At 61.6% G+C, this 15,118-nt stretch overlaps 1 protein-coding gene across 2 annotated transcripts in view; it reads right to left on the bottom strand.

The window, feature by feature from the left end:
* The window catches only part of RASA3 (RAS p21 protein activator 3), an 81,408-nt gene that overhangs the window by 3,376 nt on the left and 62,914 nt on the right, over positions 1–15,118 (bottom strand). For both annotated transcript variants that reach the window (XM_061133646.1, XM_061133647.1), the window contains 12 exons: positions 14,699–14,847; positions 14,039–14,153; positions 13,490–13,564; positions 12,965–13,088; positions 12,551–12,657; positions 11,491–11,568; positions 8,738–8,815; positions 8,275–8,348; positions 7,449–7,555; positions 7,093–7,175; positions 3,534–3,742; positions 3,294–3,397 (listed from right to left, as the gene is read on the bottom strand). In XM_061133646.1, coding sequence (XP_060989629.1) covers positions 3,294–3,397; positions 3,534–3,742; positions 7,093–7,175; positions 7,449–7,555; positions 8,275–8,348; positions 8,738–8,815; positions 11,491–11,568; positions 12,551–12,657; positions 12,965–13,088; positions 13,490–13,564; positions 14,039–14,153; positions 14,699–14,847 — 1,303 coding nt within the window. The remainder of the gene's footprint in view (positions 1–3,293; positions 3,398–3,533; positions 3,743–7,092; positions 7,176–7,448; positions 7,556–8,274; positions 8,349–8,737; positions 8,816–11,490; positions 11,569–12,550; positions 12,658–12,964; positions 13,089–13,489; positions 13,565–14,038; positions 14,154–14,698; positions 14,848–15,118) is intronic.

A 15,118-nucleotide genomic window follows, 5' to 3' on the forward strand; every position in this document is an offset into this window, starting at 1 on the left:
CCTCATCACCTCATCTCATCATCACCAGCATCATCACCCTCATCACCTCATCTCCTCATCACCAGCATCATCACCCTCATCACCTCATCTCTTCCATCGCCAACATCATCACCATCGTCACCCTCATCACCACCATCACCTTCATTACCATCACATCACCATCACCACCTCCATCATCACCATTACTGTCATCACCATTGTCACAGAAAGCTTCACTGCCTTTACTGACTCAGAAGGAATCTCCTAATTCTTACTGAAAAACCACGAGTCTGTGCAAAGGGAAACTGAGATTTAAACTTTCAAGGGAAAAGGGAACACGGTGTGAGGAAGATGACGGTTCCACACGTAAGAGATAAAGAAGGAGAGACCTGGGGGCACCACGGTTGGGGGGACACACCGGCTGACGAGCCTGCGTCAGCCTGCATCTGTTCCCCGAAGCCCTGCTGTGCTAACTGCTTGGCCTGGAGCAAGTCACTGAAGCGCCGAGCCTCAGTGAGCCCCGTTGGGAGACGGGGCTGCTGAGAGCAGGATGGGAATCACGGAAGGACCACACTGGGGAGGTGGACGGGGTGGAGACAGGGTGCAGGCAGGGAGACCCGAGGGTGGGGGGCGGGGGTGGGGACAGGGCGCAGGCAGGGAGACCCAGGCTGCTTTAGGATGGGGCTGCGTGAACTGCTTCACAGGGTGGTCGGTGGGCCTCTTCCTGGAGGAGGAAGTCGGCGCTGCCTGGTGGGTGATGTGCCAGCTGGTCTCGCAGGGGATGCCAACGTGGCTCTGAATTAGGGTCTGTGTGCTGAGCATCGGGGCTCCCCGGGTGGCTCAGCGATAAAGAACCTGCCTGCAGTGCAGAGGACTCAGGCTCGACCCCTGGGTCGGGAAGATTCCCTGGAGGAGGGCATGGCAGCCCACTCCAGTATTCTTGCCTAGAGACTCCCACGGACAGAGGGGCCTGGCGGGCTGCAGTCCTCGGGGTCGCCCAGAGTCAGACACGATTCAAGTGATGGAGCGGCAGCGGCAGCGCCGTGCACCGTCCCAGGGCGTCAGGGAGCACGGCCAGGGTGACGGGAGCACGCTGGGAGAGGCTGGGAGGAGGGCCCAAGATTAGGCTGGGGGAGCAGGTCTTAATTCTGAGCCCGATGTCAGACACCAGACTTGTGACTGGACCAAAAACAGACCCCGAGCATCCGGAGGCCAGGAAGCTCACCCACTCCTCTTTAACAGGCTCCCAAAAGCGAGCCTGGCAGTGCTGGATTTCGTGCTGATGCCCGCCGGCAGCGGGCATGGTTTTATGAAACAGCTCCAGGAACAAGGAGAAGCACAGGGCAGACATGGACAGGTCGACTTGCGGACTTGCCGATGGGCCAGCCACATCCTGAGGACCAGAGGGCGGCGAGGTGGACTCTGCCAGGTGACAACGGAGGTAAGGTACTCGAAGTCGGGAGGACACCCAAGGGCCAGGTGATGCAGGACACAAAGACCCACAGGCCCAGCCACAAATCAGTGTCTGCACCCCGAGACGGAAGGTCAGGCCCACCCGATCGCAGGGCGGACGGCGGCCCTGGGCCTGCGTGCAGCGCTGCTTTGCGTCTGGAGTCACTCCGAGCCCTCCCCAGGCCCAGATGACCGGGTCTGTGCCCGGGGCACAGAAAGGGTGGCCAGTCACCATCACCAGGACCCCGGCTGCACGGCTCTGATGGCAGCCGGGGCCCCACGCCAGCCCCTCCGCAGGGATCCTTCCAGCCCTGCTCTGGGCCCGCCCGCCCGAGGCCCCAGCTGCACCATCACCAAGCTCCCGGGGAGCACTGAGCAGGGTCCGTGCGTGAGGGTTGGGGACGGGTGACAGCGACACAGCCACCTCCAAGCCCCGAGAGGCTGCTTCTCCAGGGGAGCGGCCTTGGTACGACAGGAGCCCACAGGCTGAGTGCTCAGGGCAGTCTGGCGAACACAGACAAGATCCCAAAGGGATGAGAGCCTCTGAAGGCAGACTGTCGGCCTCAAGGAAGCACTGAGGTTCCAGGCAGAGGCCTGAAGACTGTGGAAAGTGACTCAGTGCTTCGGTGCCTCTGTGAAGTGGGGGACACGGTCCCCAATCCTACTGACATCCTGTGTACCCTGCTTGTCAAGATCACTGCTACCCAGGAGGGAGGCGAGGTGCTCAAGACCCCTTTCCCTCTGCTGGACGTCCATCCACCCGTCCAGCAAACAGATGCCGAGTGCCTCCTGAGTTCCGGGTGTGGGGATGAGTCACACCAGACTTGCTTCTCAAGGCTCATGTGCATCACAGGTGAAGTGCTCTGAGACGACTATCATCGCAAAGACAGAGGCGAGCACAGGCTGTTGGGCGGAGGGGAACCTGCAGGCCACGGGGGTGTGAGACTGTGGGTGCGTCAGGGGCAAGGGCACAGGGGTCGCTGTGTGGCGCTGTGCATAGAGGGAGGTGGGCCTAAGAACAGCAGGCGGAGCTCACGGACAGGCAGCTGCATGCCTGTCAAAGCAGGCCACACGGACAATTGCAGGCCAGACCAGCGGACAACAAGAGTCTGACAGTCTTGTTTGCAGGCTCCTTCTGGGGGGCTTCAGGGCCCACTTCAGACTGTCCGACCCCAGCTCTGAGAAGCACCGGCCCCGGGGCATGGCTGGGGGATCCGTCCTGCATCTGCCTCTCATGATGCAGCCCAGCCAAGCCCCTGGGCCTCCTGACTTGTCCCCCCTACACTGCTTAGTTCAGTAGGGCAAGAAGAGCAACAAACACCCAGAGAGACGCAGCTGCATCGACACGCCTGGAGCTGCTGGGCAGGCACACTCGCTCACACACGGGTCCACACTCATGTGCACACACTCACATGGGTCCACACACATGTATACACACACTCACAACTGTCCATTCATGCACACACGCTCACACACGGGTCCACACTCATGTGCACACACTCACACAGGTCCACACACATGTATACACACACTCACAACTGTCCATTCACAGTCCATTCATGTACACATGCGCTCACAAGTGTCCACACTTATGCACACAACATAAAAGGTCCATACTCATGCACACACACACACACACATGCTCATGTCTCTCTGGAAAATGAAACCCTCTGGGGGCATGGGAGTTACTAAGACATAGGACCTTCTCAAGAATTTTGCAGTTCAGAGGCTGCAAGCTAAATCCCATCTTAAAATTACCCACAGAAACTGTTACTAAAGTAACTTTCCAGAACAGCCACCAGCCTGCAGAAGCCTCCTCCACTCCAGCGCTGTAACGCTGGCTCCCCCCAGCCCCGCCTCACCTTGCATCTTCTCGAGTTTGCTCATGTACGAGCTGAAGAGGGAGTAGATACGTTCGGTCTCTCGGTCCCCGTCGATGTCCAGCTGGATGTTTGCTGGGAGGCCGCTGCACAGACACATGAGAGCGGTGGAGAGGAGGAGGGTCAGTTGTGATGTCGGTCACTTAGCGGCCCCTAAGGATGGAGGACCCGGCCCCTCACTGACCCCTGCTGGGGCTGGGGCGCTGACTGGTCACGACCTACCCAGTGCAGGGGGAGCAGCCCGCGGCCGTGTCCGAGGAGGCCCTGCAGCACAGCCAGTGGCCGTTCAGGTAGGCCGACGGGTGGTAGACGGCCAGGCGCTTCTGGTTGCGCTGGCTCACCTTGGTGAGGATGTCAGTCCAGGCTCTGGCCTCCACGCAGTTGTTGGCCTGGATGTACAGCGCCCGCTCAGGCTGGATGACCTGGAACATCTGAGAGCAGGAGGGCTCAGGGGGGCGCACGGCAGAGCCCCCGGCCTGCACCACGAGGGCCGCCGCTGGCCATGCCAACCTGTCCGGGCTGCGCGGGGGCACGGTGAGGCGGCAAGGCTTGGCTGGCTCAGCCCTGCTCAGCTGGGTCGGGCGCTGCCTTTCCTGGGCCCCAGGTGCACCGCCAGCCTGCCCCCAGGATGGCCGAAGTGGACGTGGCCGTTACACAAAAGTGCCAGCTTCCCTGGGCCTCCTTCTTCCTTGAGTGAGACGGACTTTGTGCAAGACATGCCCCAGCAGACCTGTCCAGCCTCCTATCTGCATCCCCAGACCGGCTTCAGGACTGGTGCACGTGCTGTTGTCCATCTGAGAGGTGCCCCTCTCAGCCTGCCATGCCAGGGGCCCCTCCTCTGCCCTCCAGGCAGATGCTATGTCCCCCCTGAGGCTTCTCAGAGCCTCTGTTGCCTTTGCTGTTTATTATTCACTCAACAAACACTCCTGCGTCCAAGGCATTGTCCAAAGCTCTGGGGACTCAGTTGCCCAAACGGAGTTTCTGCTCTTGTGAGCGTCTAGCCAGCCAAAGACAAGAGTGAACCCAGGGCACAGGGGCTGTGTGAGGGAGGAGGGCTAGCGAGGGTCAGGAGAGAACCTCTAGGTAAATGGTCCTCCAGCTGCGATCGGATGGGCCACCTGGAGTTAACTGAGCTGAGTGGGGGCAGTGTGCAGCAGGGGCAAAGGCCCTGGGGCAGCCAGGGCTGGGCACTCCCAGCAGACACAGCCAGGCCGCCCACAGAAGAGCAGGGAGGTCAGCAGGCTTGGCCCCGGGAGGGCTGTCAGGCTGGACTTGTCAGACGGCGCCGGGGGCCAAGAGTTAGGGTGTCAAAGTCCAAGGTGGCCTTTGCAAGGTGGGGAGGTGTGCTCAGAGAGGAAAGACAGAACAGGATTTGAAGGATTCCCGGAGGAGCTGGAGTTCAGCTTCCTGAGAGAATAGCCAAGGCTCCTCTGGCCGGCCCTACCCACACAAGCACTGTTGCACAGGCCGCAGACTGCACAATCTGTGTACAGCTGGACAGAGGCAACACCCTGGAGGAAGGCACTCTGTTCCAATCCCCCCATGGGCTGGGCCCTCCGACAGGGCCTGCACTCCCCAGGCCTTCGAAAACGTCTCGCAAGTGGAGGAGGACGCTGGCCTACAGTTAGCTCGTGGGAACACCTCTGGGGAGGCAGCAAGAGAAAAGAACTCTGAAATTAGGAATTTCCTCTAATACTTCTCACACTAATTCTTCTAATTATTATCATTAAGGAATCACTCTACACCTGATAGAATGAGCGACTCTGGCTGCTTCAGGGTACGGTTCCACACCATGTCCCTCCCTGGTCGTTGGGAGTGGGCTGCCCCCAGCCCCATCCTGGGGGCACCTGTCACCGGCCTGGGGGGGTGCCGCGATGCTGTGCAGACACACACAGGGCAGGACAAGGGCGCGGACCACCCTCGCACCTGCCACGGGGCCACCTCCCAGCCCAAGACATCACCTCAGATCGCCCTGGGGGCAGGGAGGAAGCCAAGGTCAGGAGCCAGCGCGGGATGAGGGCAGCTGCCTCTGACCATCCGCCTAGCCAGCACTAACCCTCTGTGGCCACGGGGCTGGCCTCAGACCAGACAGAGGCCAGGCAGACCCACCCCGTGCAGCTGGAGGCAGCTACGCAAACCAGACCTCCTGCAGGGGTCCAGCGTGGGGGGCAGACAGACGTGGGGTGGGAGGACCAGACTTGGCCGGGGTCTCTAAGCCGGGAGAGGGACTGGTGGACACTGGACGCTCGGGCCTGGAGGGGCTGCAGCAGCAGCTTGGGGCAACAATGGGGAGGCGGGGAGGCGGGTCTGGGGCGCCGCGGTCGGCCCAGGCCGGTCCTGCCCCCACGCAAGGGGGTCAGCTCCCAGCCAGCTCCAGGTCCTCCTCCTTGGCATGGTCATGGGGGAGTGGTCCCGAGACACGAGGGTGCTCAGTGACCTCGGAGGACACAGGACGCAGATGCCCAGAGCCTAGAGGGCACCCCGCTGAGCCCCGAAGGGCATGGGAGGCAACTTGTCTGAACACTGAAATGAAACCCCTCCTCACGGGAGGGTCCCTTGTGCAAAGGGCTCCAGATGACCATCCTCAGTCAGGCCTCCTCAGGATCCTGCTCAACTGGAACATCCCCAGAATCATAAACCATGACGACTCAACACATAAAGAGGAACCGACTATGCGGAGGCCCCTTGCTGAGCTCCGCTTGCCATCCACTTGGCCTGTGAGCACCCTGAGGATGACGACTGTCTGGCAGAGGAGAGCACAAGGCGCTGACCGCCTGGCCAGGTGGTTCCTGCCCGCTCCATCCACCTGATGAAGGGGTGTCCTGGCCACCACCGTCCTCAGGGAGACCCAGTGGGGCCATCTCTCCTTCCACCCAGCCCTCGGGACACGGAGACAAGCCACAGAGAAGAGAGGCTCAGTCTGGGGCCGCTGAGCAGATGCCTACACTCCCGACGGGGCTTCGCCCACTGACGGCTGGACAGCGGGGCCCACGCTGTCCGCCACCCTCCCGGTCACAGTCAGGGTCTCTTAGGAAGACCAGTGAACCGTGTGTAGGATTTCAAGTTTTATCTATCAGTATTTACACCCCATCTGCCTTCAAAAAAGACTGCACATGACTTACACAAAATGCATCTAATGAAACTGAAAAAATATAAAAAATATTTTAAAAATTAGAAACAGAATTAGAAAAGAGAAATGGCAGCAGACTCAGGATAAACAGGACCTAAGTGCGCAGATTTTCTGAGAAAAACAGACAACCCAGAAAAGCCCTCGGATCGGGCTCTGGGAAGACAGCTGAGGGAGGTGGGATGCAGGGCCAGGACCCCACGGTGCCCACACGAGGCTGCAGGGACCTGCCGCCCGGAGACGAGCCCCTCGGAAAGCGGGTCGTCCTGGCGCCCAGTGTGGCCCCTGTGACCCCCTCGGAGCTTGCAGGGGGACAGGAGGGGCAGGGTGGCCGTGTTTCCTCCTCCCCAGCGTGTGGCGCTGCTCGCCAGGCAGAAGCCAGGCACTGTCCTCCACCCCCACGGTCCCCACAGTGTCAGGGGAGCAAAGGCAAAGCGGGGGTCCCCAAGCTGTGTGCCAGCGCCCGGATGGTCAGCAGAGGTGGGCCTGTGGGAGGCCCATCAGGATGGAGGGCCCCACAGCCTCTGCCCAAAGCTGACTTTGGGGGAAACCCCATGGGTCCTGGCCGACCCGATGGGCAGGGTGGGCTCTCTGCTTCACAGGTCCAGGAGCAGACCAGGGCCTGGGGTGGGGTGGGGTGGGTGCGGGACTCACATTCTTCATCTTGAAGGACTCCTCCTCCAGCGGCTCCACGGCCAGGATGTTCTCGATGGGGATACTGTAGAGAGGCAGGTCCCCTGCGGCAGAGCACGCCATGAGCGCCCCCGCAGGCTCCCACGGGCCTCGAGTCCCCCTGGGGATGCCCACCATCCAGACCAGGCCACCCATACGGGACAAGGGTGTCCAGCCCAAGACACGCCACCCAGGCCACCCTCTCAGAGCCACCACCTCCCATGTAAGGAAGTGCTCACCCCAAAAGCAACCTGGAGCCCCACGGGGCCCAAGGTGAGGCTCTGATCCCTTGGAATAAAATATGTGAAAACAAGTAAAAAGTGACCTTGTCTTGTTACCTTTGCTTTTCTGGTAGGTAAATTCATGGTTTGTCAGGCGGAACCATCTTTTCTTAAAATTCTTCATCCCAAATCGTTTTCTCCCTTGTGCCCTCTTAATCATGAACCTGCCGTGAACAGGCCAGTTTGGTGGGTGAGTGGCCGAGGGCTGGGGCCAGGGCACCTGCCTGCCCACCCCCGCAGGCCAGAGTCACAAAATCAGAATAGCTCGCCACTTCCACTCCTGTGACATTTGATACGGATTATGGGGTTTCAGTATCTTATTTCCAAGGGACAGGATTTAACAATCAAAAGATGAAGGCCTCTACTTGTGAAAAATTTAGCCCCTGGGCTGGTGTCAACTGTCAACCTCAGGTTGCAAGTTGCTGACAACCCTGGTCTCCCAGAGCTCCAACAAGGAGCCCACCTCCTGCCCTCAAAACGTGGGCTGAAGGTGCTCCCAGAGCCAGTGCGGCAGTAGGTCCCGGCCCTGTAAGCATGTACTGGAGGCAAAGACAGTAGGAAGCCAGGGGCTCTGGGCTGCGTCCTGCGCTCTGGCCCCGGCGGGGGACGCTCCTGCATGGGGGGCTGATGGAGGGCAGGGGCCCTCACTCTGCTGAGGGAGCCACCAGGCAGAAGCCTCTGACTACTTGGGGGCCATTCAGTCTCCCCCCAACCCCCGCCCTGCAGATGGGTGTTTCTCCCCTTGCAGCCTCAGCAGAGAACAAGCACAGGGGTGCAGCTCTGAGGTGTCTCAGAGCCACAGACCAAAGCCCCAGGCAGCTCTGGACACCCCTGGCCCCGCGGGCAGGCCCCCTGGCCCCGAGCCTCCTTCCTGCTGCCTCACCCTTCCTTAAGCAGGATGGGCTGCTGCACGCTCTTGGGGTCTCTTCTCCCGGAGGATGAGATCAAATCCAGGAACTGAAGTGGGATGGAAAGCAGACAGTTATGGGGAAACTGCAAGAACTGCCTGGGCACCCTACGTCTCCTGCAGCCACAGGAGAGGCGGGTCTGAGCACAGGTGCAGGCAGAGCCCCTCAAGGAACCGCAGAGGCTGGGCCCCACCTGAGCCTGCCCCTCCCGGGAAGGTCTCTCTGCACCCAGAGCTGCTCCTGCTCCTGAGAGCCGCCAGGCCCCAGGTGACTCGTGGAGGTTCACCCTCCCCTTTCCCGGAGCTCGAAGCCACCCCAGCTCCCTCCCAGCTCCCCACCTCCAGGTTTGGCCCCTCACGGCCTCCCCGCTCAGCTCAGCCTCCCACCAGTCACCCACCTCCGCCTCTGGGAGTCTGTGTAACTGATGCTGAGACTTACGTTTTTCACCGCGTCAGCGTACTTCTGCTCATTGAAGAATTCGTAGAACGCAGCCATGTAGGACTCCTTAAAACTGGCCTAAAACAGAAAAGGTCACTTAAACGAAGCCTGAGGTCGCTTGGCCCAAGCCTGAAAGACCTGGAGTGTGGACGCAACAAGCCTCAGCTCGGGGCTGAGAACAAGAGGCCGGCATCTCTTTCCAGCAGTGCGGAGCGCAGGCACGCCCCTGCTGCAGAGGCCTGCCGCACGCCACAGGAGGGGCTCCACTCAAGCTGTGCTTAAAATGCCAACTACACAGGGTCCTGGTCCTGGGTGAGACCTGTCACGCACGATTCAACACCCTTCGCAGGCATGTGGCTCCCAGATGCGTTGCTGGGATGGGGGGGTCCTCACTTTCAGGAGTCAGGTCAACGGCAGGAGGAACCTGGGGGTCTCTGTCCACATGAGTCACTTTATTACAAGGGGATCTGTGTGGACCTCAGCCCGTCAGGGGCCCGCTCATTGCTTCGGCTGACAGATGCTGGGCTGATGGACAGACGGAGCATGGGGCTTGGGCCTGCTTCTGTGTGTGTCACTTAGGTTCTGAGAAAGCTGAGCATTTGGCCTGCAGGGGCTGCTGTCTGCAGGGCTGGGGTGGGGCACGTGGGGCTATGAACACAGTAGGGGGGCAGGGGCCACTGTCTGCAGGGCTGGGGGCTGGGGTCACGCGGGGCTGTGGACATAGGAGAAGGGCAGGGGCGGGGGCCCCTGTGGGTCGCGGCTCTACCTTTTCCCGACAAAGCCTGATGGGCCCACCTCTGAGGAGCAGGCCACGTCACAGCCCATGCATGGAGGACCCAGCACCCACACCACGGCCTTCATGTGTGGACCTCAGGGCCCCGCAGTCAGTCTCAAGGAGCCCCCGTGAAGGGGAGACAAATGAGCTCGGGCCTGGGGAAGGAGGGGCTGCCTCTGGCTGTGTGTGAAGGCTTTGGTCACTGGCGGCGCCTCAACTTCCTTAAAGTGCTCAGGCTGAGAATGCCCAGCTGTGCAGTGGGGCTGGGTAGTGTCTGCCGCCAAGGGCTCACGTCTGCGGATCCACATACAGCAGTGGAAGTGCCAGCCACTTACAGGGGACAGTTACCATGCACAGGCGACACCACAGTCCACAGGGGACGGTCACCAACTACAGGGACAGTCAGCACGTACAGGTGATGTCCCCACCCATGAGGGATGTCACCACCTACAGGGACAGTCGCCACGTACAGGTGATGTCACCACCTACAGGGACAGTCATCATGCACAAGAGACATCACCACCCACGGGCAACATCACAACCTGTAGGGACAGTCACCATGTACAGGTGATGTCACCATTCATGAGGGATGTCACCACCTGCAGGGACAGTCGCCACGTACAGGTGATGTCCCCACCCATGAGGGATGTCACCACCTGCAGGGACAGTCGCCACGTACAGGTGATGTCCCCACCCATGAGGGATGTCACCACCTGCAGGGACAGTCGCCACGTACAGGTGATGTCCCCACCCATGAGGGATGTCACCACCTGCAGGGACAGTCGCCACGTACAGGTGATGTCCCCACCCATGAGGGATGTCACCACCTGCAGGGACAGGCGCCACATACAGGTGATGTCGCCACCCATGAGGGATGTCACCACCTGCAGGGACAGGCGCCACGTAGAAGGTGATGTCCCCACCCATGAGGGATGTCACCACCTGCAGGGACAGTCACCACGTACAGGTGATGTCCCCACCCATGAGGGATGTCACCACCTGCAGGGACAGTCGCCACGTACAGGTGAGATGTCCCCACTCATGAGGGATGTCACCACCTACAGGGACAGTCACCATGTACAGGAGACATCATGGTCCATGGGGTTTGGTCACCACCTAGAGGGACAGTCACCACATACAGGTGATGTCACCACCCAGGAGGGATGTCACCACCTACAGGGACAGTCGCCATATACAGGTGATATCACCACCCATGGAGGACGTCACGACCTGCAGGGATAGTCGCCATGTACAGGTGATGTCCCCACCCATGAGGGATGTCACCACCTACAGGGACAGTCACCACGTACAGGTGATGTCACCACCCATGAGGGATGTCACCACCTACAGGGACAGTCTTGACGTACAGGTGACATCATGGCCCATGGGGGACGGTCACCACCTACAGGGACAGGCACCACATACAGGTGATGTCACCACCTACAGGGACAGTCATCATGCACAGGAGACATCACCACCCACGGGCAACATCACAACCTGTAGGGACAGTCGCCACGTACAGGTGATATCCCCACCCATGAGGGATGTCACCACCTACAGGGACAGTCGCCACGTACAGGTGATGTCACCACCCATGGAGGACGTCACCACCTGCAGGGACAGTCGCCATGTACAGGTGACATCACGGCCCATGGGGGACAGTCACCACCTGCAGGGACAGTCGCCACGTACAGGTGATGTCACCACCCATGAGAGATGTCACCACCTGCAGGGACAGTCGCCATGTACAGGTGACATCACTGCCCAACGGGACAGTCACCGTGTATAGGTGACATGACATCACCACCCATGGGTGACGTCACACCTTCAGGGGATGCCACCACCACCTGCTGTTACTCTGTTCCTCCCAAAAGGCGCTCTTACAGCCTCATATGGGGAGGCCAGGTGGTGACTCTCCTCATCCTGTTATTCCACGTCCTCCTTTGTATTGAAAAGAGAATTAAAGTCAGTGACTCACAGACTTGGACTTGGACAGACTGCCTAGAGTCTGAATGGTCTTCGAAACAAGTGTCAGCGTCCTCGATGTCTGTGGGTCCTGCCAGAGACGAGAAGGTGACGGTCTCTCAGACGAGTTGTGCTGAGCCCAGCACTGCCACCAATAAAAGAAAGCGCACCCCTAAAAGTGGTCCCGTCACGCCTGTCATCCGTGAGGGAGCAGCTAAACACAAGCTTGCTGGATTCACAGGTCCCTGCAGACCCTCCACCTGTACAGCTGGAAACTGCTGAAAAGGCGGGCCCTCGGGCCACTCACGCCCAGCGCTGCCAGCCAAGGGGCCGGTCTCTGGCCACATCTCCCAGGACCTGCCCAGGGGCCCCTCGCCCTCCACACCGCTCACAGGCTGAACTCAAACCCAGGAATGGGCCACCATCCTGGGCTTTCCACCAAGCACTGGGGCCGCCTGGCACATTGTGCATGAGGATGTGGGCCTCGCTCAGGGTCATGGCGGGAGTGCACATGCTCACCAAAAGTCCATGCTGACCACCTGGCCTGAATATGACTGAATATGCCCAAGGTCAGGGACACTCTGTCTTCCCATGGTGGGTGGGGTGGCGTCAGCCCTCAGCTGAAGCCCTGGTCACACCATCCGACGGTTTTAATGACATGACTTAGATCAGAATGTCTCAGCACCTTCCGGAGATAAGGACTTGAGGGCCTGTGGCTCATCCATAACTCAGTTACCACGTGGAGCTGTCTCTGCACCTTCCCCAACTCGGCACCTTCCCCAACTCGGCTAGCAGCACCTTCCCTAACCCCTGTGGGTCCAGGGGGCTGGACGGGTCAGGAGGGCTGGATGGGTCAGGAGGGCTGGGCGGGTCAGGGCAGCTGGACGGGTCAGGGAAGTTGGGCGGGTCAGGGCAGCTGGGTGGGTCAGGGCGGCTGGACGGGTCAGGGCGGCTGGGTGGGTCAGGGCAGCTGGGTGGGTCAGGGCAGCTGGGCGGGTCAGGAGGGCTGGGCGGGTCAGGGCGGCTGGACGGGTCTGGTTGACTAGTCCCCGTGTGCTGTGCCTGAGCCTCACCGTGTGGTGGGGCGTGAGCTGGAAGAGGTTGGGGGACAGGATGGCTGGAGCGAAGAACCGCAGGAAAATGAAGCTGCTCACAGCTGTGTACCGTACATCCAGGTCATCTGTGGTGGAGACAGACAGACAGACTTGCCTGGGCTTCTGGAGCCACAGGGAGAAACCAGGGCGGGGAAGAAAACAGGAGCCACGGGGACAAAGCTCGGCTGAGAGCTGCGACTCCCTGGGCCGGGCTGGGGTCTGACTCCCCCAGGGGCGGGTATAGACAGGGGAGAGTAGACAGCGGGGGGAGAGCTGGGGGTGCAAACAGGGGGCCCTCCACGCTGGTGCCCGACCCCTCCCAGCAGCAACAGCCGGAGCCCTAACCCTGACGGGGCCTGGAGGCCTCTCCGTGAGGGGCCCACGAGCACTCACCCTGGAAGCGCTTGGCGGCCGCCTCCCGCAAGGAGAAGAAGATGTCACACATGACGGTGGGGCAGCTCACCCCCGATTTGGTGATGACGCTGAACACGCGGTCCACGAACTGCCGCAGGTTCTCCTGCAAAGGCACAGGGCAGTGCCGGCTGCACCCAGCCATCCCGGGGCTGCGGAGCTGGCTGCTCAGAGCCCCGCGGCCCCCGGGACCCTCAGGCAAGACTTCCCGTCACGGGTCAGGACCAGCGTGCTGTGGAGTCCAGACCCTGCATCCAGCCAGGGAGGGCGGAGGGGCACGTTGTGGCCCCTCCCCTGCAGACCAAGGGCCCATAGATGGCCACGGGATGTGACCTCCAAGGCCAGGGCCCCTCTGGGCTCTTCAGAGGCACAGACGGCGTGAGCCGCGGGCCGGGCCTGCAGCAGTGTGGCGGCTGGCGGCTGAGTGGCCCCCGCAGCGCTGCAGGCCGGGCGCCCTGGCCCCACGCCCTGCCCGTCCCGAGCGCGCGCAGGGCGCACGGGCCTCACCATGTTGCTCTCCAGGCTGTCACCGTCCTTCAGCCTCACGGGGTCGATCTCACAGGGCTTGTGACTCTGGCAAATCTACAAAGAGCGTTTGGGCAAGCCACGCGTGAGCTGACCTGGGGCCCAGGCGGGCGGCGGTCCCGGCAGGCCTGGCCAGGCCACGGAGCGCCGGCTCACGGCGGTGAGCTCCCGGGGCTCACTCCCGGGTCACCCCAAGGCACCCACAGGGCTCGGCTCACAGAGCAAACCGGAATCTAGTCTCAGTCCTGGCAACGGCAAAGGACCCGTTTCCTGTGAAGCGGTTCTGAGGAAACGCCCGTCCGGGAAAGGGGGCCCGGAGGAGCGGCCTCTAGGACTGGGGAAGGGGGCGTCCTCCCGAGCGCCCTCCTGTCTGAGCGGAATGATGGACTTTCGGAAGTATTTTTCCAATTTGAGAAAATGAGGGAGGCTCTGGGATGCTCAAAGGCCCCCTTGGGAGGCGGGGGAGGCCGGCGCGGCGGCAACAGCTCTGGGCTCCGGGGGCGCCCGGCCTCCCCTCCCGCTGGCCCTCACCTCCTCTATGGTGGGTTTCAGGGTGACGTGTAGGTACTGCATGCCCGCCAGCTTCATCGTCTCATCGATGCACTTGGATGTCAGCGAGTTTCCTCGGAAGATGGTGTTGGGGTCCCTAGAAAACAGCACGGATAGGGAGGCGTCCAGGGAGTGGGGGGCTGCCCTGACCAATGAACACCTTGCAGCAGCCAGGGGTCCAGGCCTGCCTGCTGTGTAACTAACCCCCCACCACTAGGGCCACCACGGGGCCCCCCGGGCCCTGCACTTCAAGAGCCGCATCTGGTCTTTAGGGACACAGGACAGCACCAGGGGCAGAGGGTGGCCTTGCCACAACGCCACAGACACGTGTGGGTCTTTCTGAGACGTTGGTCCCAGCAGAGCCCGCCTCCTAGAACAGCTGCAGGCCCTGGGGAGCAGGGACCTGGCCCCTGACCCGGGCTTCTTGCTCACCCTGCAGTCCCAACCTCAGAACTGAGCTGCCCCCAGGCACCCGGCTCCCCGCTCTCCTGCCCCCCCAACTCGTTTCCAGGAGAAGAGGCAAAGTTTTAGAAGAGCCAGCGTGTTGGTGAAGTCCGCGTGGCTGCCTGCAGCTGCCTGGGCCCCGCCCAGCCCCGCATCAGGCCGGGACCCCAGAGGGCCTCGGGCCCGGCTGGCACTCACTGGGTCCTGCGGACCTCGGCGCTGGCGATGGCACTGATGAACGGCACCACCCGGCCGTAGTGCAGGAAGAGCCGCACCAGCGGGATGGCCGCCTCCTGCTTCTCCCTGCAGACCTCGCCCAGGATGTGAGCCGCCGACGCGGAGACAGGCTGGGGCAGGGTGCGGGAAGTGAGCCCCCGCCCGCCCAGCCCGCTCCCGGTGCCCCGCCCACTGCCCACAGCAGTACCAGCCGCTGTGCAGAGGGCCCACCCGCGACCCTGGGGCCACAGTCAGAGACACCTGGCCTGCTGGGTTCCCGTGACTCTCCTGTGGGGTGTGGGGTTCCCGTGGCTCTCCTGTGGGGTGTGGGGGTTCCCGAGGCTGTCCTGTGGGGTGTGGGGGTTCCCGTGGCTGTCCTGTGGGGTGTGTGGGTTCCCGAGG

The sequence above is a fragment of the Dama dama genome, chromosome 30 (assembly GCF_033118175.1).
Source record: "Dama dama isolate Ldn47 chromosome 30, ASM3311817v1, whole genome shotgun sequence".
Lineage (NCBI taxonomy): Eukaryota > Metazoa > Chordata > Mammalia > Artiodactyla > Cervidae > Dama > Dama dama.